We start from the raw sequence: 23,159 nt of genomic DNA, 5'->3' as shown, positions 1-23,159 counted from the left end.
GGTGAGCCACCAGCACCTGGCTTCTTTAGTTTCTGTTTGTGTCAGTCCTGGGGTTTGAACTCAGGGCCTGGGTGCTGTCCCTCAGTTCTTCAGCTCAAGGTGAGCACTCTACCACTTGAGCCACAGCACCACTTCCGGTTTTCTGGTGGTTCATGGAAGATCAGAGTCTCCCAGACTTTCCTTCTCCGGGCTGGCTTTGAACCACAACCCTCAGATCTCAGCCTCATTTAGGTTTTTTTTTTTTTTTTTTTTTTGTCGGTCGTGGGTCTTGAACTCTGGGCCTGGGCGCTGTCCCTCAGCTCTTCAGCTCAAGGCGAGCACTCTACCACTTGAACTACAGCACCACTTCCGGTTTTCTGGTGGTTTATTGGAGATGGGAGTCTCACGGTCTCTCCTGCCCGGGCTGGCTTTGAACCGCGATCCTCAGATCTCAGCCTCCTGAGTAGCTAGGATGACAGGCGTGAGCCACCAGCGCCCGGCTCTCTCATTTAGGTTTTTTAGCCATAAGATTCATGTCACAGACTTGTTGTGAGGTATCTTGATCTGAAAACAGGGTTACTAGATGATCGAGGCCTGATCAGCTTCTGTGTCTCCCAGAGCAGGTGCTAAATGTTGGAAATCCCTGTCACCTACGCCTCCTTGCCCTCTGGCAATCCCACCATGAAAATCAGAGAATGTGTAACTTGTGAGAGCTTCATTAGCATAATATGCAGTGGAAATGCAAATTAGTTAGAAACACTAAGAGAAGACACTAAGATTAGAGGGTAAATTGACAACTATTATTAGATCAAGTGTATCCAGTTACTAGGTTTTATCCAAGAGAACCAGCGAGGCACCAAAGAGATGCAGGCCAGAAAAGGCTGGAAGTTTGGGAGCTCAGTACTAGAGTACTTACGTGAGTACTAGAGTACTAGTACTAGCTCAGTACTAGAATACTTACATAAGTACTAGAGTACTTACTTAGCATGCATGAGGCCCTGGGTTTGATCCTCTGTCCTTCAAACATGACGACAATAAAAAGAATACAAAAAGAGGTGCAGCCCAGGGGGTGGTGGCTCATTCATGTAATCCTAGCTGCTCAAGAGGCTGAAATCTGAAGATCACAGTTCATAGCTCAGTCAGGAAAGTCTGAGACTCTTATTTTCCAATTAACCACCTAAAAGTGGTTCTAGGGGAAAGGTGTATCTCAAGTGGTAGGGCACTAGCCTTGAGCAAAAAAAGCTTAAGGGACAGCACCCAGGGTTTGAGTTCAAGCCTTAGTAGCAGTGAAAATATAATAAAGTTGGCAGGGAGATGGAGTAAAGTTGAATAGAAGCTCATAATCATATAGCACATTATGAAGCAACCCACAAATATACGATTGGGATCTTAGAAGAACAGCAGGGAAAGGTTGTAAAAGAAAAATTGTTTTTTTAAGTAGTTGTACAAAAGGGTTTCAATTCTACAAGTAAGATGACGAATACAACACATCTTGATGAATATCACCCCTTTTCCCATTGTCCTCCATTTTCCCTCCATCCCTTCCACACGTAGAAAAATGTTTCAAGGACAGTGACTGGAGTTTTCTCACCTTCAGTTGGGAAAATAACTACAGACAAGAGAAGTAGAACAGACTCAAAGCACAACAAACACCAAGAGAGCCAGACTTTCTCCAGAGAAAAATGTCACTAGGAAACATCGATGCAAATTAACAGCTGACTTCTCGTCAGACTAGAGGCCCAAAGTCAGGGAATTGACATATTCCAATCATGGAAGAAAAGAGCTTTTTGGCCAAGAGTGTCAGGGGCTTGGTTCAAGTGGTTGAACACCTACCCACCATAGTGTAAGACCCTGAATCCAGGCCCCAGTACCACAGAAAGGGAGAGAGAAAGAAACTTTTTTTTCCCTCCAAGAGCTTATGTTTGCCAAATTATCCTTCAAAAACAAGAGTAAAATCAAGGTATTTTAAAACGAGTAAATTGAAAGCAGTTTTTTCACTAGAACGCCTACACTACAGACATTTATGCCGACGGGAAATAGCTTCCTGTGGAATGAAGAGCACCAGAATTTGCAAATATGTGGTAAAAACAAAGTGACAATTGTTGTCGCTTCAGAATGTCTTTGAAAGACAACTTGCCTAAAACAAATATGGTGGTGCTGATTTAGTGTTCACAATGTACACAGATATAATGCATGAGTGTATCTAAAACAATCACCGCAAAAATAGAAGATGAGGAGTAGGGTGAATGGAATTGTATTGGGGTGTGTGTGTGTGTGTGTGTGGTTTTTTTGTTTGTTTTTTTGTCAGTCGTGGGGCTTGAACTCTGGGCCTGGGCGCTGTCCCTCAGCTCTTCAGCTCAAGGCGAGCGCTCTACCACTTGAGCCACAGTGCCACTTCCAGTTTTCTGGTAGTTTATTGGAGATAAGAGCCTCACGTACTTTTCCTGCCCAGGCTGGCTTTGAACCATGATCCTCAGATCTCAACCTTCTGAGTAGCTAGGATGACAAGGAGTGAGCCACCAGCGCCTGGCTATATGTATATTTTTTTGTGCCAGTCCTGGGGCTTGAACTCAGAGCCTGTGTTGTGTCCCTGACTCTTTTAGTCACGGTTAGCACTCTACCAATTGCAGACTTAAAACAATGATTGACAAAAACTAAATAGAATTGCACGAGAAATTTGTCAAAAGGCAGAGATTGTCAGTCTGGACAAAACATGGAGGGATCCTATGTATTGTTGAATGAAATGCACTATTTATATAAGATGCACTTGGAATACAAAGACTCAAATTTGTGGAAAGCGAACAGATAGAAATATAGTGGGTAACATACATGAAAAATTTGGAGTGACTGTGGAGACATCAAAACAACTGGAGACCAGAAAGTCTGGCTCACAGGGATAAAAGAGAAGATGAAATCACTACATGCATGTGTCTACAAAGCATATCAAAATGTGTGAAGGAAAACTAACTAGGTAAAAATAGGTTCATAACCATAGTTAGATACTGTAATATAACTGTGTGTGTGTGTGTGTGTGTGTGTGTGTGTGTTTCCCCCTTTTGGTGATTCTTTAGAAATAAAGAGTCTCAGGGCTGGGAAGGTGGCTCAGTGGTAGAGTGCTTACCTGGCATGCCTGAGGCCCTGGGTTCAATTCCTCAGTACCACATAAGCAAAAAGGGAAAAAAAAAGCCGGAAGTTGCACTGTGGCTCAGGTGGTAGAGCGCTAGCCTTGAGCTGAAGAGCTGAGGGACAGCGCCCAGGCCCAGAGTTCAGACCCCACGACCGGACCCAAAAAAAGAAATAAAGAGTCTCAGACTTGCCTATGCAGGTTGGCTTTGAACCATGATCCTCAGATCTCAGCCTCCTGAGTAGCTAGGATGACAGGCGTGAGCCACCAGCGCCAGACTTATCTTCTGTATCTCCTTTGAAGCTGGTTACATATTGAATACACTGTTATATCCGTAGGCCCTCACAGAGAAAGAACCTGAATCCCATTCTGTCTGTCTGCTACTTAGCTGTTGAATCCTTAGGTAAATCACCTTCGTGTGTGTGTGTGTGTGTGTGTGTGTGTGTGTGTGTGTGTAATGGAGATTATGCCATGGTATTGAGAACGAGTAAAATCACACATGGAAACACCCAACACCTTCTTTTTTTGGGGGGGTCCGGTCGTGGGGCTTGAACTCTGGGCCTAGGCGCTGTCCCTCAGCTCTTCAGCTCAAGTCTAGCACTCTACCACTTGAGCCACAGCGCCATTTCTGGCTTTTTTCTTATGTGGTGCTGAGGAATCGAACCCAGGGCCTCAGGCATTCAAGGCAAGCGCTCTACCACTGAGCCACCTTCCCAGCCCACACCCAACACATTCTTTGCACACAAGTCCTCTTACATTTGCTTACCTTCCTGTCTGGCGTCTGGTCTAGGCCATCTAGTGTATTTGCTTTCCCACACATCAGTTGTGGCCTAACACTCATGGCTGTCAACTGCGGCTGAGAGCTGAGGATTGTGGTTCCAAATCAGCCTGGGCAGGAAAGTCCATGAGACTCATCTCTAATTACCACCAAAAAGTTGGAAGTAGAGGTGTGGCTCAAGTGGTAGAGTGCCAGCCTGGAGCAAAAGGGTGAAGGGACAGCACCAAGGCCCTGAGTTCAAGCCCCATTACTGGTAGCAAAAAATAAATAAAAAAAATAAAAGCTTGAGGTTGAGATCCCTTATAATTCCCTGTTCTCCTTTGATCAGAATAAATTTCCTACTGCATTCCTACTTACCCATATCAAGACGGTAAAGAAATCAGCTGTTTGGGGCTGGGAAGGTGACTCAGTGGTAGAGTGCTTGCCTTGCATGCATAAGGCCCTGGGTTCCATTCCTCAGCCCCACATACACAGAAAAAGCCGGAAGTGGTGCCGTGGCTCAAGTGGTAGAGCACTCGCCTTGAGCTGAAGAGCTGAGAGACAGCGCCCAGGCCCAGAATTCAGGCTTCACAACTGACAAAAGAAAGAAATTAGCTGTTATTACGGAGTATTACTAATGTTTATGTAGGTAAGATGTGCAGATTGTCTAAGAAGTAAACATCCTCTAAAACTAGACTGTCATTCTTTGCAGATAATGACATTCTTCTTTTTTGTTACTGGGGCTTAAACTCAGGGCCTGGTCCCCTGCCCTCTTAGCTTTTTCCACTCAAGGCTAGTGCTGTACTACTTGAGCCACAGCTCCACTTCCAACTTTTTGCTGGTTCATTGGCAATAAAAGTCTCCCAGACTTGTCCTGCCCCCGGGCTGGCTTCGATCCGTGTGATCCTCAGATTTCAGCTTCCTGAGTAGCTAAGATTACAGGCGTGAGCTCCTGCGCCTATCTTCTAACCTCTGCTCATCTTCTAACTCCTCTCCCAAATTCTTCCGCAGGACTTCATTGATTTAACTAGAGAACCCAGACCAAGGGCCAAGGACCGCAATGGACACTGTGTGATCGATCTCACCACCGGCGAGGAAGAAAGTAGACCCATTGCCACCCTCGATCTGACTTCGGACCCTGTTGCTCCCTCCCAGAAGGAGCCAGACAGCCTTCAGACATGTGCCAGCAAAGAGGTGACAGAAAGCCAGGTGGACAGAAGTTCTCGGCCTCCAACCCGGAGAATGATGAACAGCACCCCGCTGCGCTTGGACACGGAGGGGAGCATCCATGAAGGAGCGATCCGGCAGGACTCGACGTACCCGGGGCAGCCGAATGGCGGCTCAACCACGTTCCGAGGTGATCTCAGCTTCTTGGCCAACCTACAGCTGTCTTCGTTCTCCCCTATAAGCAATAGCAACAGTAACAATGAGAGGGCGCCCTTACCATGCCCGCAGCGGGATGGGCCTTGTCCACTACCAGCCCTGCCATGCCCCCTGCGAACCTCCCCGTGCCCCCCACAAGCCTGCGCCTATCCCCCCCGGCCCTCCTCGTGTCCCCCTCGAGCCTTGTCCTGCCCATCAGAGACCGTGCTGGGCCAAACTCAGGCCCTGTCTCAGCCGCTTCAAGGAGGAGCGCCATGTGCTCTACAGAGTGTGCCCGGCGCCCAGCAGAATGCGCCATGCTCTCTGCAGAATGCTCCATGCTCCCTGCAGAATACGCCATGCACTCTGCAGAACATACCATGCTCTCTGCAGAACACGCCATGCTCTCTGCAGAACGCGCCATGCTCTCAGAATGTGCCACCCGCTCCGCAGAACCTGCCCTGCGCCCTGCAGAAGGTACCTGCGCCCCCCCAGAAGGTACCACCCTCCCCCCAGAATGTCCCCCGCTCCCCGCAGAACGTGCCCTGTGCCCCGCCGAACGTGCCACCCCCTCCTCAGAATGTGCCCTGCGCCCGGCCGAATGCACCGTGTGCTCCTCAGATTATTTCTCACCCACCCCAAGATTTGTCCTGGCCTCCACACCCCCCCAGCACACCGCAAGACTGTCCGGGTCTACCTCTGCCTCTGCCAGGCCCGCCTCCACACCGATCATACCCAGCCACACCACCCAGGCCACAGGCTCTTGGAGACACGCCACCATCATCAAGAGACGTGCCCCGCTTACCAGATGTGTCACTATCACCGGGAGTCAGATCACAGCTACCAGGAGCTATCCCACAGCCACCAGCAACCATCCCACAGCCACCAAGCAACCACACATCGCCGCCCCCAGCAAACACGTCACGGTCCCTGAGACCTGCGCCACAGTCAGCAGGCCACCTAACCCGCCTACCACCAGATCAGAGTGATATCCTGAGTCGTGACACTCCTATGGACATCTCGACCCCCTCCTCTCCCAGCTGCTCCCCCATGCCGCCGTCTCCACAGCCAGAAGCTCCCGTAGTGAAAGTCCCCTGGCTTCAGGTCACACCGACCGCAGCTACAAAAGACCTAAGAGCATCAGAGCCTACCAACGCCAAGTCTGCGCAGGTGCAACCGCGAGTCCCCCAGGGCGGGGCATTCAACAGGCCCTGTCTACACAGGCTCAAGTACTTCCTGCGCCCTCCCGTCCATCACCTCTTCTTCCAGACACTAATCCCCGATAAAGACACCCGGGAGGTGAGCCCGACACTTCTCCCCTCCAGGGATTAAGTGTCCTTTCCATAGGCCTGGCTAAGGTTCCTTTAACCTGGGGTCCATGCCTGAGAGAACTGTCCAAGTCTTCAGTAAAGGTTTGATCTTTCCCCCCCCCCCACTACTTGTAGACGAAATCGGATCTGGGTTCAGATTTCAGGCTCCACACTTAAACATCAGCACGGGATGAATCCCTTCTACTTGGGCAAGCCCTAGCTTCGCAGGATCGCTGATGAGATGGATGTAAAGCACTCGTGTGGCTGACTCACTAGCAGATCTCTGCCATGTTCTTGTCTTCCGCTCCTATGCCTTTCTCTCCCTGGTGCCCTTACACCTTCCAGATCACACAGGATCGTACCCTTGTCAGCTCTGGGGACCAGACACTGGTCTGTCAGCCTAGCTACTCAGGAGGCTGAGATCTGAGGATCATGATTCAAAGCCAGCCCAGGCAGGAAAGTCCATGAAACACTTTACCTCCAGTAAACCACCATAAAGCTGGAAGTGGCATTGTGGCTCAAGTGGTAGAGCACCAAAAAAAGCTTAAGGGACAGCGCCCAGGCCCTGAATTTAAGCCTCATACCCATACCAAAAATTAGATAGATAGATAGATAGATCAAAAAGCAAAAGGACAGTGCCCAGGCCCTGAATTCAAGGCTGGTACCCATGCTAAAAATGGATGGATGAGTGGATGAACAGAGGGACTGACAGACTTTTCTTTTTTTTTTTTTTTTTTTTTTTTGGTCGGTCGTGGGGCTTGAACTCTGGGCCTGGGCGCTGTCCCTCAGCTCTTCAGCTCAAGGCGAGCGCTCTACCACTTGAGCTACAGCGCCACTTCCGGTTTTCTGGTGGTTTATTGGAGATAGGAGTCTCACGGTCCCTCCTGCCCGGGCTGGCTTTGAACCACGATCCTCAGATCTCAGCCTCCTGAGTAGCTAGGATTACAGGCGTGAGCCACCAGCGCCCGGCAGACTTTTCTTTATAGTCTTCACTCAACCTATTCCAGAAAAACCTCTGGGTTTTATACACGATGGCAAGCCATCCTGATTTTCTGTTTCTTTTTATCTCTACAGAGCAAAGGTCAAAAATTAGAACCCATCCCTAATCGAAGACTAAGGATGGTGGCCAACACGATTGAAGAAAACTTCCCCCTGGGGACCGTGCAGTTTTTGATGGATTTCGTGTCACCGCAACATTACCCACCCAGAGACATTGTGGCTCACATCATCCAGAAAATACTGCTCAGCGGCTCCGAGACCGTGGATGTCCTCAAAGAAGCCTACATGCTACTCATGAAAATCCAACAGTATGAGCTGTAACACTGGCTGTCGGGGAGTTTAGGGGAATTCGACTCGGTTTTCTCTTGCCTAAGCTTTAGGAGGGAAGGTTTGTTTTTTGAAAGGTGCTACTGGGGCTTGAACTCAGTGCCTTGTGCTTGCTTGGCAAGTGTTCTGATCACCTGAGCCACACACACAAGGGTTTCTTAAAGGATTATTTAGATAGATGTGATCACAAAAGCCCATCAGAACTGTCTTTAACAACTGGTGAAAGAGAATTTAGTACTGGGAGGACTTGGTGGAGCAAGCCCTAAGTGCTCAGGAGGCTGAGATCTGAGGATTGCAGTTTAAACTCAGCCCAAGCAGAAACTCATGAGACTCTGATCTCTGATTACCAAAAAGAAAAACAAAAGCCAGAAGTGGAACGGTGGCTCAAGGGGTGGAGCACCAGCTTTGAATGAAAAAGCTCAGGGATATTGCCCAGGTTGTGAGTTCAAGCCCCAGTACCAGAAAGAGCAAGAGAGAGAATTTGGTGACATTGCATACTAGAAACCTAGAATTAAAATGTGACTTGAACCCGTGGCTCACATCTGTAATCCTAGCTACTCAGGAGACTGAGATCTGAAGATCGCAGTGGAAGCCAGCCAGGGCAGGAAAGTTCATGAGATTCTTACCTCCACTTCACCAGCAAAAAGCCATAAGTGGAGGTGTGACTCAAATGGGAGAGCTCCAACCTTAAAGGGAAAAGCTAAGCAAGAGCCCGAGGTCTTCAGTGCACGCCCTGGTACCAGCATACACACACAAAATAGATACTACTTGCTTCTATGCTCAAAACTGGTCACCAGGATGCTTTTGTAGCTCTGCTTTATTATGTCTTTGGGTTCCTCATAGTTAATCCTCAGCCACAAGCTTTTATGATACTCCAGATACAACAGTTCTGGAATGGATTCCGGATTGGCTTTACCTGAAACATGAGCTGATGTTTTGGGCCAATCGCTGAACTGAGAAGTAGAATATTAGGATTAGCGCCACAAATCCCATGGCATCCTGAGTTCCAGATAGGTAAAGCGTATTGACTGACAACTACCTCCAATTGACATGGTTTGGTCCCTGCAGGGCGGGCTGGGACCCATCTTCAGATCCCTAACACTGCGTCCACTAAGTTCTCCAGAATTCTAATGCATGTCACTTGAATTTCAGGCTACATCCAGCCAATGCCAAAGCAGTGGAGTGGGACTGGAAATTGCTCACCTATGTCATGGAAGAAGAGGTAACATGATCCTCATAAAGGTGTAGCTTTTGCTCGGAAAGACTTAAGTTACAAAGAAAATGGACAGCCAGAGGGCTGGGAACGTGGCTTAGTGGTAGAGTGCTTGTCTAGCATGCATGAAGCCCCGGGTTCGACTCCTCAGTACCACATAAAAAAGAAAAAGCCAGAAGTGGCGCTGAGGCACAGTGCAGGACCTAGGTACTATGCAATATCAGTCGTCAAAAAGCAAAGTAATTCTGTCCCAAGGTACAACCTTTAGGACACTGTGCTAAGTGAAACATGCCAGTCACTCAAAGAGATGGCAAAATAGTTAAAATCCAAGCCAGGCGTCTATGAATCACACCTGTAATCCTCGCTACTGGGGGAGGCTGGAAAATGGGAGGATCTCAATTCGAGGCCAACCCAGGCAGAAAAGGTCATACAGGACTTCCTTTCAAACAGTAGCCAGGTGCAGTGACACATGCCTGTTATCCTAAGTTTTGTGGAAGCCTGAGGTTAGATTGTGGTTCCAGGCCAGCCTGGGGAGAAAAGTCCACTATCAGAGAGTAAAGGGTCTCAACAGAAAGAAGGTAGACACAGTGGCACACTCCTACCATCCAAACGACAACAAGAAACCTAAAATAGGCAAATAGCAGACCAGATGTGCACCCGGGCAAGAAGTGAAACCCTGTCTCAAAAATAGCCAGCAAAGCCGGGCGCTGGTGGCTCACGCCTGTCATCCTAGCTACTCAGGAGGCTGAGATCTGAGGATCGCAGTTCAAAGCCAGCCCGAGCAGGAGAGACTGTGAGACTCCTATCTCCAATAAACCACCAGAAAACCGGAAGTGGCGCTGTGGCTCAAGTGGTAGAGCGCTCGCCTTGAGCTGAAGAGCTGAGGGACAGCGCCCAGGCCCAGAGTTCAAGCCCCAGGACCGACAAAAAAAAAAATAGCCAGCAAAAAGTGGGGTTGGGTGCATGTTTTAGCAATAGAGCCCTTTCCTAGCAAACATGAAGCCCTGAATTCAAACTAATACTAGAAAAAAAATTCATAGATATAGAAAATGGAAAGCTGAGCGCTGATGGCTCATGCTTATAATCCTAGCTACTCAGAAGGCTGGGTTCAAAGCCAGCCCAGGCAGGAAAGGCCGTGAAACTCTTAATCTCCTATGAACCACCAGAAAACCAGAAAGGGCACTTGGCTCAAAGTGGCGGCCTGCTAGCCTTGAGCAAAAAAAGCTCAGGGCAGCACCCAGGTCCTGAGTTGAAGCCCCACAAGTGATCAAAAAGAAATTGAAAATAGAATGTAGTTACCAGGGGTGCAGGTGGGGAGTAGGAAATGGGAAGTTAGTGGCCAGTGGGTTTGCAGTTTCTATTTCACACCTTTCAGTCTTCGTGGGACTATATGAATAAGCTGCAAATGTAGTGCGTGGGCAAGTCGGATTTTCCATTGCTGTCACAAATACCTGAGGAGCAATGTAAAAAGAGGAGAGATTAATACTGCTTCCAGACCATGGGGAAGCAGAGCAGCATGGTGAAAGAAGTGGGCGGAGCAAAGTTGATTCTGCGTGATGGACAGAAAGTAAAGAAAGCAGGCCAGATGCCAGTGGCTCACGCCTGTCATCCTAGCTATTTAGGAGGCTGAGATCTGAGGATCGCGGTTTGTAGCCAGCTTGGGCAGGAAGTCCATGAGACTCTTATCTCCAAGAAACCACCAGAAAACCGGAAGTGGCGCTGTGGTTCAGACAGTAGAGCGCTCACCTTGAGCTGAAGAGCTGAGGGACCGCGCCCAAGCCCAGAGTTCAAGCTCCACAACTGACAGAAAAGAAAAAAGAAAGTAGAGAAAGACAAAGAAAGGAGCCAAAAACAATAGATTCCTTCAGGGGACCACCCACAGTGGACCCCTTCCTCTTCGTAGCTCATACTTCTTAACCATTGCCAGAACCTCCCAAAATAGTATCACCGGTGAAAGGACCAAGAATTCAGCACTTGAGCCTGTAGGAGACATTTTCTTTTTCCTTTATTTATTTTTTGGCCAGTCCTGAGGCTTGAACTCAGAGCCTGAGCACTGGTCCTTAAGCTGCTTTTGCTCAAGGCTAGGCATCTACCACTTGAGCCACAGTGCCATGTTAGGCCTTTTCTGTCTGTGGTACTGAGGAATGGAGCCCAGGGCTTCATGCACACTAGACAAGCATTCTACCACTGAGCCACCTTCCCAGCCTCCCTTTAGGAGATGTTTCTCATTCAAACCACAGCAGTGCTGGATTGTGTCCTTGAAATGAACTAGGCAAGGTGGCTTGTGCCTACAATCTGGGCTACTGAAGAGGTAGGTTTGGAGAAGACCAGCCTAGATAAAAGGTTTGCAAGACCCCATCTCAACCATTTTAAAAAAAGCTGGGTGTGGCAGTGCATCTGTCATTCCAGGGATACGGGAGCTAAGATGGAAGATCTTCATCCCAGCTGACCTGGACAAAAGTGTGAGATTCTATTCCAAAAAAATAATAATAATAACAAACAGTAAGTTAGCCCAAGCAAAACTCCAGGCTGGAGGTGTGGTTCAAGTGATAGAATGCCAGCTGTGAGCAAGCAAGTCCAAGGAGCACAAGGTCCTGAGTTCAAGTCTTGGTGCTACCATAACTGTAATACAGCCAGTTAGTGGCCTGGGGCTCCCACCTGTCATCCAAGCTACTGAGAAGGCTGAGATCTGAGGATCACGGTTCAAAGCCAGCCCAGGTAGGAAAATCCCTGTGACTTACCTCCGGTGAACCAGCAAAAGAGCTGGAAGTAGAGGCGTGGCTCAAATGGTAGAGCACCATTCCTGAGTAAAAAAAAGCTAAGGCACAGTGCCCAGGCCCTGAGTTCATACCCTAGTACTCACACACAAATGGTTTCTGAGCTCTCCTAAAGTGGGATTCTTTTATCAGTCTCCCTGTTTTTCCTCATTTACAATGACCCAGACTACCTAGAAGGCGTCTGAGGGTGACCAGTCCGTACTTAGCATCATCCAGGGACCATGGAGAAAGGCTGACGTGTCATTCTTTCCCTCCCAGGGTCAGACTCTGCCCGGGAGAGTCCTGTTTCTGCGTTATGTGGTGCAGACCCTGGAAGACGACTTCCAGCAGACACTGAGGAGGCAAAGACATCACCTACAACAGTCCATCGCCAACACCGTGCTCTCCTGCGACAAGCAGCCCCACAACGTCAGGTACTGGCCACCAGGGGGCAGGAGCGAGCCAGCGCCCGGGCGAGACCTGAGTCTCCTCCAGCCAGACTCCACTGCCCACAGTTCTTTTACCTCCCAGTTGTCTAGTCACACTGATCCCTAGAAGGACTCTCAACCAACACACCCAGAGGTGTCCTCTCTCCTCTCCTGGGCACCGCTTAGTCCAATCAAGTTGACAGTCAAGGTGAAACCTGACACAGTGGCTCACGCCTAGCTTGATCAGGAGGCTGAGATCTGAGGATCATGGTTTGAAGCCAGCCTGGCAAGAAAGTCTGCAAGACTCTTATCTCCAGTTAACCAGCAAAATGTGGAAGTGTGGCTCAAGTGATAAAGCACCATCTTTGAGCAAAAAAGCTAAAGGATAGCACCAAGTTCAAGCCCTACAACCAGCACACACACACACACACACACACACACACACACAGATTGAACAACACAGCTTGAGAATATTAGGTAGATTAATAGATAAGTTTTCCTCAAGTCACCAGTCACAACAAGATGCTTTTTTGGGGGGTGTGGGGGTCATGGGACTTGAGCTCTGGGCCTGGGCACTATCCCTCAGCTCTTCAGCTCAAGGCAAACACTCTATCACTTGAGCCACAGCACCACTTCCAGCTTTCTGGTGGTTTATTGGAGATAAGAGTCTCATGGACTTTCCTGCCTGGGCTGGCTTTGAACCATGATCCTCAGATCTCAGTCTCCTGAGTAGCTAGGATGACAGGCGTGAGCCACCAGCACCCAGCTAACCAGATGCTTTAACAGGAAGTGATTATAAAAACTGGAAACCCCTGAGTTGAAGCCCCATAACTGACCCAAATGAAGAAAACAAAGAAGGAAATCTTCACCGTCAGTATGGCAGACATTATCATTCCAGTGGTTTTGCTCTCAGAAGGCTTGGACTCTTGTCCAAATGAAGTACTGTGCAGACAGCCCTATGAGCTGGAGGCCTTCGTGTATATAAAGTGTTCAGTTTTGGGGTGTTTGTGCTGATACTAGGACTTGAAATCACGACCTCCCACTCTCATTTGGCTTTTTGGGCTCAACACTGGCACTCTGTGATGTGAGCCACACCGCCACTTCTGGTCTTTTGCTAGCTACTTGGAGATAAGAGTCTCACTGACGGGGCTGGGAAGGTGGCCCAGTGGTAGAGCGCTTGTCTTGCATGCCTGAGGCCCTGGGTTCGATTCCTCAGCACCACATAAGCAAAAAGCCAGAAGTGGCGCTGTGGTGCAAGTGGTAGAGCGCTAGCCTTGAGCTGAAGAGCTGAGGGACAGCGCCCAGGCCCAGAGTTCAGGCCCCACAACCGGACCCAAAAAAAAAAAAAGTCTCACTGACTTTTCTGTCCAGGGTAGCTTCAAACCACGATCTTCAGATCTCAGCCCCATGAGTGACTAGGATTCCAGGCAGGAGCCACCATCACCCAACCAAGCAGAAGAATTGATGAGGCTCACAGCTCCAGAGGTTCATTCTGTGGTTACATGGCCCCAGCTGCAGGGATAGAACATCACAGCAGTGGAGTGTGTGAAGGAGGAGTTTCTTCACCTCATGGTGGACAGGAAGCAAGGAGAGTAGGAGGAGCTAGACTTGCACCAACTTCCTCCAGCCAGGCCTTACTTCCTACAGTTTCACCACTACCCAAAACAGCACAGCCATCTGGGGACCATGCATGTAACTGTCGAGATTGTGGGGATACATTTCTTACTGAAACCATAACAATGACCATTCATCTTAAGTAAGAGTGTAACAATGTATCGATTGCTTTTCCTAGCATGGCTTTTGTTTCTCCTGGAGTTAATCATTGCCTTACTGTTAGTTTATTTTCTTATCAGAAAGCAACCCTCAATTTTCTGCTTGGGCTCAGTCTGCACTCAGAATGTGTGTTTGCATCTGATTGGAACATTTTAACCCTTTCAATCTGGGTCGGTGGTCTTTGCCACTCCTAAATGTGACTGCTCCCCTTTATCTCCTTCCAGTGTTGGATTTTTGTTGTGTTCGTCCAGCGTCTTTTGCTTGCTTGGTTTATTCTCTTGCTAAACTGTTTAATTTGGGGTTTTGAGGATTTTTTTTTTTTTGGTTTGGTTGTATCTTATTTGGTTGTTTTTGCTTTTTGGGGGTTTGTCAGTTGTGGGGTTTGAACTCTGGGCCTGGGCGCTGTCCCTCAGCTCTTCAGCTCAAGGCTAGCACTCTACCACTTGAGCCACAGAGCCACTTCCAGTTTTCTGGTGGTTTATTGGAGATAAGAGTCTCATGGACTTTCCTGTCAAGGCTGGCTTTGAACCGTGATCCTCAGATTTTAGCTTCCTGACTAGCTAGGATTACAGGTGTGAGCCACCAGTGCCTGGCTGATTTGGATTTTTAGATAGGGTTTTGCTGTATTACTGCAATAAAATCTCCCTAGCCTGAGACTAAAGGTATACATCACCACACCTGGCATATACCCTTTTTTGTTTTTGTTTGTTTTAGGTGCCAGTTGTGGGGCTTCGCTTCCAGCTTTTTAGTGGTTCATTGGAGTTGAGAGTCTCATGGATTTTTCTGTCCAGGCGGGCTTCAAACTGTGATCCTCAGATCTGAGCCTCCTCAGTAGCTTTACTTCAATTCACCCATTTCACCTTTACTTCAGAGAACCTACTGCCGTCTATACTTTTTTGTTTCTTTTGATTTATATTCAGAACTTGAAGATTCTTCTACAGCTGAGTTTACCATTTTACTGCTGACATACTTTTCTCAGTTCTGCTAAGTCACCTAAAATGTATTGCTTTCCCAAAGTCACAGACTTGGATTAAAATATTACCCTGACCTCATTTGCTTCGTTAATTGGTCACCTTTAATTCTGTAGTCAGCATTTATTAACCTGCTCCTACGTCAAAGTCTAGAACCTTCTAAGTGTCTCCATCTACCCCCACACATCAACCTCATTCCCCTATACCTGCCTACACTTTAGGCATGCTTAATGATCATTTTTCTGATCCTATTTTTTTGTTGGTTTTTCTGGTCATGGGCTTCAGCTCTGGACCTGGGCACTGTCCCTCAGCTCTTCAGCTCAAGGCTAATGCTCTACCACTTGAGCCACAGGCCACTTCCAGTTTTCTGAGTGGTTTATTGTAACTAAGAGTCTCACAGTCTTTCCTGCTGGCCTGGTTTTGAACTGTGATCCTCAGATCTCAGCCTCCTGAGTAGCTAGGATGACAGGTGTGAGCCACCAGCACCCAGTGCATTTCTTTTTTCATACTGCATTTAAACGGGGAATTTTCATTAGACTTGCTTGAATAGTGAAAAGTACCTAAAAGTCCTGGTTTGTTGTAAAAGCCTTTGAGGCGACTTTGGGGTCTGGGAGCCCACGTGTCAGCTGCGGTCCTTCCTGAGCACCTGTGTTCAATTAACCTATCTTCTTCCGGTTGCAGAGATGTTATCAAGTGGCTGGTCAAGGCTGTCACTGAAGACGGACTCGCTCCGCCCTCCGAGGGGACTCAGACCTCTTCAGGAAGCGGAATCTCAAAGGCCAGCACCATCCACCCTTCTCCGCCCCAGATGAACCTGACCAAGAACACCAACCAGCTGTAAGAGACTAGCAAAAACAGTCCTTCTCCCAGGGGGCCTTAAAAATAGCACCAGTCTTCCCAAGAAGCTCTGTAAAACATTGGTTGGTGGTTATTAAAAGACTTAGTGTAGGGCTGGGAAGGTGGCTCAGTGGTAGAGTGCTGGCCTAGCATGCATGAAGCCCTGGATTCGATTCCTCAGCACCACAGACACAGAAAAAGCCAGAAGTGGTGCTGTGGCTCATGTGCTAGCCTTGAGTAAAACAAGCTCAGGGACAGTGCCCTAATCCTTAAGTTCAAGTGCCAGGCCTGGCACTAAGTAAATCATTAGCATAGCTTGGGGATATGGCTCAGTAGAAGAGTATTTGCCTCACATGCATAAGGACCTGGGTTCAATCCTGGAACCAATTGGGTGATTTTTTTAAAAAATGGGTACCAGTGGCTGCTCAGAAGGCTGAGATCTGAGGATCGTGGTTCAAAGTCAGCTTGGGCAAGAGAATCTGTGAGACTCTTTTATTTATTTTTTTTTTTAGGTCCGGTCATGGGGCCTGAACTCTGGGCCTGGGCGCTGTCCCTCAGCTCTTCAGCTCAAGGCTAGCCCTCTACCACTTGAGCCACAGTGCCACTTCTGGCTTTTTCTGCTTATGTGGTGCTGAGGAATCGAACCCAGGGCCTCATGCATGCAAGGCAAGCACTCTACCACTGAGCCACCTTCCCAGCCCCTATTGTGTTCTTTTTGTCAGTCAAGGAGCTTGAACACAGGACTAGGTGTTGTCCCTGAGTTCTTTTGCTAGTAACGGTGCTCAACCACTTTGAACCACAGCACCACTTCCAGTTTTCTGGTGGTTCATTGGAGATGAGAGTCTCACAGACTTTCCTGCCCGGGCTGGCTTTGAATCATGATCCTCAGCTCTTAGCCTCCTGAGTAGCTAGGATGACAGGCGGGAGCCACCACCACCCAGCTTAAACTATTATACTCTAAAATAACAGGAGAAAGAAAAATACGTAGGAAATGCATAGTTTCTCCTGGCCGAAGAACTTTAGGTCATTTTAGTCATCTTAGTCCTGTTTCTTCCTTATAAAACTGAGCTGGGCATCAGTGTCCCATGCCTATAATCCTGTGTAGTTAGGATGCTGATATCTGAGGATCGCAGTTCAAAGCCAACCTAGGCAAGTAAGTCCCTGAGACTCTAGTCTCTAATAAATTAACTCAAAAAAAGCCAGATGTGGAGCTGTGGCTCAAGTAGTAGATTGGTAGCCTTGAGCAAAAAATAGTTCAAGACCCAGAAATGGCATCAAAAAAAAAAAAAAAAATCAAAGCTGGGCACCAATGGCTCCCGCCTGTCATCCTAGCTACTCAGAAGGCTGAGATATGAGGATCGTGGTTCAAAGCCAGCCCGGGCAGGAAAAAAGTCTCATTTCCAGTGAACCACTGGAAAACTGGAAGTGGCACTGTGGCTCAAGTGGTAGAGCCCTCATCTTGAGCTGAAGAGCTCAGAGACAGCACCCAGGCCCTGAGTTCAAGCCCCACGACCAACAAAAAATAAATAAATAAAATAAAACAGAGTTGCTAAAGTAGGCACTGATTAAAGTTCTCTAGCCCCTGATATTGTGTGGTTCTGTTTGTGTGGGGCTTGAACTCAGGGCCTGGGCACTGTCGCTGAGCTTCTTTGGTTCAAGGCTAGCACTCTACCACTTGAGCCACAGGACTATTTCTGACTTTTCCTACGTATGTGGTGCTGAGGAATCGAACCCATGGCCTTGTGCATGCTAAGCAAGCACTCTACCACTGAGCCACCTTCCCAGCCCCTACGCCAGGATCTAAGGGGCTCAGAGAGGATGATGATTGGGCAGAATGACCCTGCAAGTGAACCTGCTCAATGAAAGCATGCCAAAGGCTCAAGCGGCTCTCCCTGACCATCCCCGAGTCCTGAGCCTCATCGATCGGGAAGAAGCCTTCCCCGTGCGCCCTCCCATTCACCGTGTCCCGCGTTCTGGCCCAGGATCGTGTGCCAGCTTCAGCGGATGCTATCTATCGCCGTGGAGGTCGACAGGACGCCCACCTGCAGCTCCAACAAGATCGCGGAGATGATGTTTGGCTTCGTGCTGGACATTCCTGAGAGGAGCCAGAGGTGAGTCTGCTTCTGCTCTTTAATAAATAAATAAATAAATAAGCCAGACGCCGGTGGCTCACGCCTGTCATCCCGGCTACTCAGGAGGCTGAGATCGGAGGATCGCGGTTCAAAGCCAGCCTGGGCAGGAAAGTCCATGAGACTCTCTATCTCCAATAAACCACTTAGAAAACCGGAAGTGGCGCTGTGGCTCAAGGGGTAGAGCGCTCGCCTTGAGCTGAGATGCTGAGGGACAGCGCCCAGGCCCAGAGTTCAAGCCCCAGGACCAACATTAATTAATTAAGTAAGTAAGTAATTAAACAAAAGTGTACCTTTAAAATTCTCTCCCGAATGGGAAAATTTGCCACCCAACTTAATTATATTCAGTTTAGTTTAAGGGCTGGGAAGGTGGCTCAGTGGTAGAGTGTTTCCCTTCCATGCATGAGGCCCTGGGTTCGATTCCTCAGCACCACATAAAGCAGAAAAAGCCAGAAGTGGTGCTGTGGCTCAAGTGGTAGAATGCTAGCCTTGAGCTGAAGAGCTGAGGGAGAGCACCCAGGCCCAGAGTTCAGGCCCCAGGACTGACCAATATATATATATATTACATATATATAATATATATTAGCCGGGCACTGGTGGCTCACGCCTGTAATCCTAGCTACTCAGGAGGCTGAGATCTGAGGATCGCAGTTCAAAGCCAGCCCAGGCAGGAGAGACCGTGAGACTCCAAACCGGAAGTGGCGCTGTAGCTCAAGTGGTAGAGCGCTCGCCTTGAGCTGAAGAGCTGAGGGACAGCGCCCAGGCCCAGAGTTCAAGCCCCATGACCGACAAAAAAAAAAAAAATAATAATAATAATATATATTTTTATATATATTATATATATATTTTTTAAGCTGGGAACTAGTGGTTCATGCCTGTAATCCTAGATATTCAGGTGACTGCGATTGGGGAATCATGGTTCAAAGCCAGCAGGGAAAGAAAGGTCCGTGAGACTTTCTTTTTTTTTTTTTTTTTTTTTTGGTCGGCCGTGGGGCTTGAACTCTGGGCCTGGGCGCTGTCCCTCAGCTCTTCAGCTCAAGGCGAGCGCTCTACCACTTGAGCTACAGCGCCACTTCCAGTTTTCTGGTGGTTTATTGGAGATAGGAGTCTCAGGGTCTCTCCTGCCCGGGCTGGCTTTGAACTGCGATCCTCAGATCTCAGCCTCCTGAGTAGCTAGGATTACAGGCGTGAGCCACCAGCACCCGGCCGTGAGACTTTCTATTTCCAGTGAAGCAGCAAAAAGCCAAAAGTGGTGCTGTGATTCTAGTGGTGGACCGCTAGCCTTCAGCAAAAGAGATCAGGGACAGCACCCAGGTCCTGGGTTCAAGCCCCATGACCAACAACAACAACAAAATAATAATAATCATCATCTCAGAACTTGAATGCATTCACCCATTCTGACTTTTACAATCATCTTGTCTAGGAATAAAGAGAGTTTAGGCACCTTTCCTTCCGATCTGGGCACCTCTTGGTCTTTTTCTCGCCTTATCGCAGTATAATACTAAGGTGACGAGGACGGACATCCGGGCCTCTCCCTGGTCCACGGTCTACAGGGCTCAGTGAGTCACTAACCATTAAGTGTGAGGGGCTGTAGACACTTGGTCAGATTGAGCGTGTTCCCTTCCATTTCCGGTTCACTAAGTGTTTTTCTGAAGAATGAATGGAGACATTATCAACTAGGTTTTAGCCCTGTTGGCATACTCAGAATTTCTGGATATCCTGTTGATACAGCGATTACATTGATCATTGTTTTTGGTCCTATTACCAGGGCTTGACCTCAGGGCGTTTGCAGTCTTGCAAGTTCACTCCAGGCTGGTAACTCTACTCCATGAACATAAACCTCCACTTCCAGCTTTTCCAGCTGGTTCACTGGCAGGAAGAATCTTAAAAGACTTCCAGGCTGGCCTCAGACCTCGAGCCTCAAATCTCAGCCTTCTGAGTAGCTAGGATTATAGAAGTCGGCCATCAGTGGCAGTGTAGTTACTTCTCATAGTTAAATATGGCATAATTCTTTAATATGTGCTTGTGTCCGATCTTCTCTCTCATCCTGGTAGTTGGTAGTTCATGAGGAAATCCATTTCCACCCTGCCCATGGGCGGCATGATTTTTTTTTTGGTTTGGTCATAAGGCTTGAACTTTGGGCCTGGGTACTTAGGTTTTTTGTTGTTGTTGTTGTTGTTTTTTGCTCAAGGCTGGTGCTCTACCACTTGAGTCACACTTCCAGCCTTTTGCTGGTTCAGTGGAGAGAAGAGTCTCACTTTCTGCCTAGGCTGGCTTTGAACCGCGATCCGCGGTTACAGGCATGAGCCCCAGCACCTGGCTCTCAACTGTTTTTTTTAGGGCAGGTGTTCTTTTTGGGCCTGGGCGCTGTCCCTCAGCTCTTCAGCTCAAGGCGAGCGCTCTACCACTTGAGCCACAGCGCCACTTCTGGTTTTCTGAGTGGTTCATTGGAGATAAGAGTCTCACAGACTTTCCTCCCCGGGCTGGCTTTGAACTGTGATCCTCAGGTCTCAGCCTCCTGAGTAGCTAGGATGACAGCTGGTTTTTCAGGGCCGGTGTTATATCAAGGGTGACATCTGGTCTTGGAAATCAATGGCTGATGGCCTCTCTTCCTTGTCCCCTAGGGAGATGTTCTTCAGCACCATGGAAAGCCACCTTCTGCGCTGCAAAGTGCTGGAAATCATCTTCCTGCACGGCTGCCAGACACCCACGCGCCTGCCCTTGTCCCTGGCCCAGGCCCTGTATTTCCTGAACAACTCCACATCTCTGCTCAAGTGCCAGGTACACGGTCCCGCTTCCCTCCCAGGCCAGCCCGCCTTCCCCTCAGTCTGCTCTTTGAACAGCATTGTAAGTCAACTTGAGACTGCACCCTCAGGAGCCGGGAAGGTGGCTCAGTGGTAGAGCGCTTGCCTTGCATGCATGAGGCCCTGGGTTCGATTCCTCAGCACCACATCAGATGCCAGTGGCTCACGCCTATCATCCTAGCTCCCCAGGAGGCTGAAATCTGAGGATCACAATTCAAAGCCCGGGCATGAAAGTCTGAGATTTATCTCCAATGAACCACCAAAAAGGTTGAAGAGGAGCTGTGGCTCAAGTGGTATAATGCTTGCCTAGCACTTCAAACTATAGAATTGGGTGGGGGAGAGGTACACGGAGAGGAAAAATAAAAAGGGAGGGAGGAAGGGAAGGAACAAACTAACTAACCAAGGAAATAACCCATGGCTGACACCTGTAACCCTAGCTACACAGATATCTGAGGATCACTGTACAAAGCCAGCCAGGGAAGGAAAGTTTCTTAGACTATTACTTCCAATGAACCACAAAAGAAGTCTAGAAGTAGAGCTGAGGCTCAATGGGTAGAGCACCAGCCTTAAGCAAAAAGGCTCAGAGACAATGCCCAGGTCCTGGGGCTTGAACTCAGACCCTGAGCACTGTCCCTGAGTTTCTTTTGCTCAAGGCTAGCATTCTACCACTTGACCCACAGCACCACGTCCGGCTTTTTCTGTGTCTGTGGTACTGAGAAATCAAACCCAGGGCTTCATGCATGCTAGGCAAGCACTCTACCACTAAACCACATTCCCAGCCCATATACATATATATAATATTTTAATCTGAATCATAATGTTCACCAGGAAAGGCTCTTACCGTTCACTCATTTTTCTCACTCAGCAATCAGAGAAAAGCCAGTGGCAGATTTGGGACGAGCTGGTTGAACACCTGCAGTTTCTCTTGTCTAGTTACCAACATGTCTTAAGAGGTAAGGAACTCGGGCACACAAGTAGCTAAGGGACAGTCATTAACATGGCTCTAATCACCGCTGTGAACAGCCACCTGGTTTTGTGGTGGCTGATGGCCCAGTGCTGCTCCTGGGGGGGGGGGGGGGGGTGGGTAATGTGGACAGAGCTGGTACTGACTTGCTATAATCCCTGACAGCCCTGGCATCTGCCCAGCCTCTGCTACAACCACCTTGGCTAAGGATTTCTTCACTACAGATATTATAAACATCAGTCTCAAAACAAGCACCATGATTCTGTTCCACATAAAACACATCAATTCTAAACACAGCTGGGCGCCGGTGGCTCCCGCCTGTCACCCTAGCTACTCAGGAGGCTGAGATCTGAGGATCGTGGTTCAAAGCCAAGCCCAGGCTGGAAAGTTCCTGAGAGTCTGATCTCCAGTGAACCTGCACAAAGCCAGAAGTGGAGGCATGGCTCAAGTGGAAGAGCACCAGCCTTGGACAAAAGAAAAAGCCAAGTGAGAACTCGAGGTCTTGAGTTCAAATCCACACAACATGCTTCAGAGCACCCAGAACTGGGGCCAAAGTGTTTATGTAGTTGGTGCATTTGTTTTTTTGCCAGCTCTGGGACTTGAACTCAAGACCTGACACTGTTCCCTGAACTTCTTTGTGTTCAAGGGTAGCGCTCTACCACTTGAGCCACAGCACCACTGCTGGTTTTTTGTTTTGGCTTTTTTTTTTTTTTTTTTTTTGGTCAGTAGTGGGGCTTGAACTCTGGCCCTGGGCATTGTCCCTCAGCTCTTCAAGGTAAGCGCTCTACCACTTGAGCCACAGCACCACTTCTGGTTTTCTGGTGGTTCATTGGAGATAAGAGCCTCACGGACTTTCCTGCCCAGGCTGGCTTTGAACCCCGATCCTTAGATCTCTGCCTCTTATGTAGCTAGGATTATAGGCATGAGCCACCAGTGCCAGGTAGTTGGTACAATGTTTTAGTGTCCTGACACAAATTGTTCTGAGCACAGTGTCCTGAAATCAGTTCCCTGAGTACTTACTAGCCTTGTTGACTATGTAATTGTGTCTTTTGCTGACCTAACGAAGTTGAATATTAAAGCAGGTCTGTCTCAAGTCAAGTTTTTTAACACTTTTTAACCTGGAGGTGTACCCTGATCCCTCATTTTGCACATTTCTGTAGGGGCCAGAGGCAAATACCACCATGAGCTCATGCTCCAGCTCAGGGAGCCGAGGCCGGGTAAGGCTTGGCAGAAACTACTCTCTCTAGAGGCTTTTCCTAATGCTTGTGAATAGTCCAAAACTCCCAGTTTATTTTTGTTTGTTGGTTGGTTGGTCATGGGGCCTGAACTCTGGGCCTGGGCGCTGTCCCTCAGCTCTTCAGCTCAAGGTGAGCGCTCTACCACTTGAGCTATAGCACCATTTCCAAAAACTCCCATTTTAAAAGCT

General features: G+C 48.5%; 1 protein-coding gene across 2 annotated transcripts in view; it reads left to right on the top strand.

The window, feature by feature from the left end:
- The window catches only part of Simc1 (SUMO interacting motifs containing 1), a 35,321-nt gene that overhangs the window by 9,444 nt on the left and 2,718 nt on the right, over positions 1–23,159 (top strand). For both annotated transcript variants that reach the window (XR_011375357.1, XM_070036518.1), the window contains exons 2-9: positions 4,872–6,521; positions 7,607–7,839; positions 9,011–9,080; positions 12,107–12,261; positions 15,681–15,836; positions 17,819–17,947; positions 20,590–20,746; positions 21,635–21,722. Coding sequence is in view for 1 of the 2 variants with exons in the window: in XM_070036518.1 (XP_069892619.1) it covers positions 4,872–6,521; positions 7,607–7,839; positions 9,011–9,080; positions 12,107–12,261; positions 15,681–15,836; positions 17,819–17,947; positions 20,590–20,746; positions 21,635–21,722 (2,638 nt within the window). In the remaining variant the exon portion in view is untranslated. The remainder of the gene's footprint in view (positions 1–4,871; positions 6,522–7,606; positions 7,840–9,010; positions 9,081–12,106; positions 12,262–15,680; positions 15,837–17,818; positions 17,948–20,589; positions 20,747–21,634; positions 21,723–23,159) is intronic.

The sequence above is a fragment of the Dipodomys merriami genome, unplaced genomic scaffold, assembly GCF_024711535.1.
Source record: "Dipodomys merriami isolate MVZ:Mamm:240054 unplaced genomic scaffold, mDipMer1.0.p SCAF_271, whole genome shotgun sequence".
Taxonomy (NCBI): domain Eukaryota; kingdom Metazoa; phylum Chordata; class Mammalia; order Rodentia; family Heteromyidae; genus Dipodomys; species Dipodomys merriami.
This window is presented reverse-complemented; position numbering and strand designations above follow the sequence as displayed.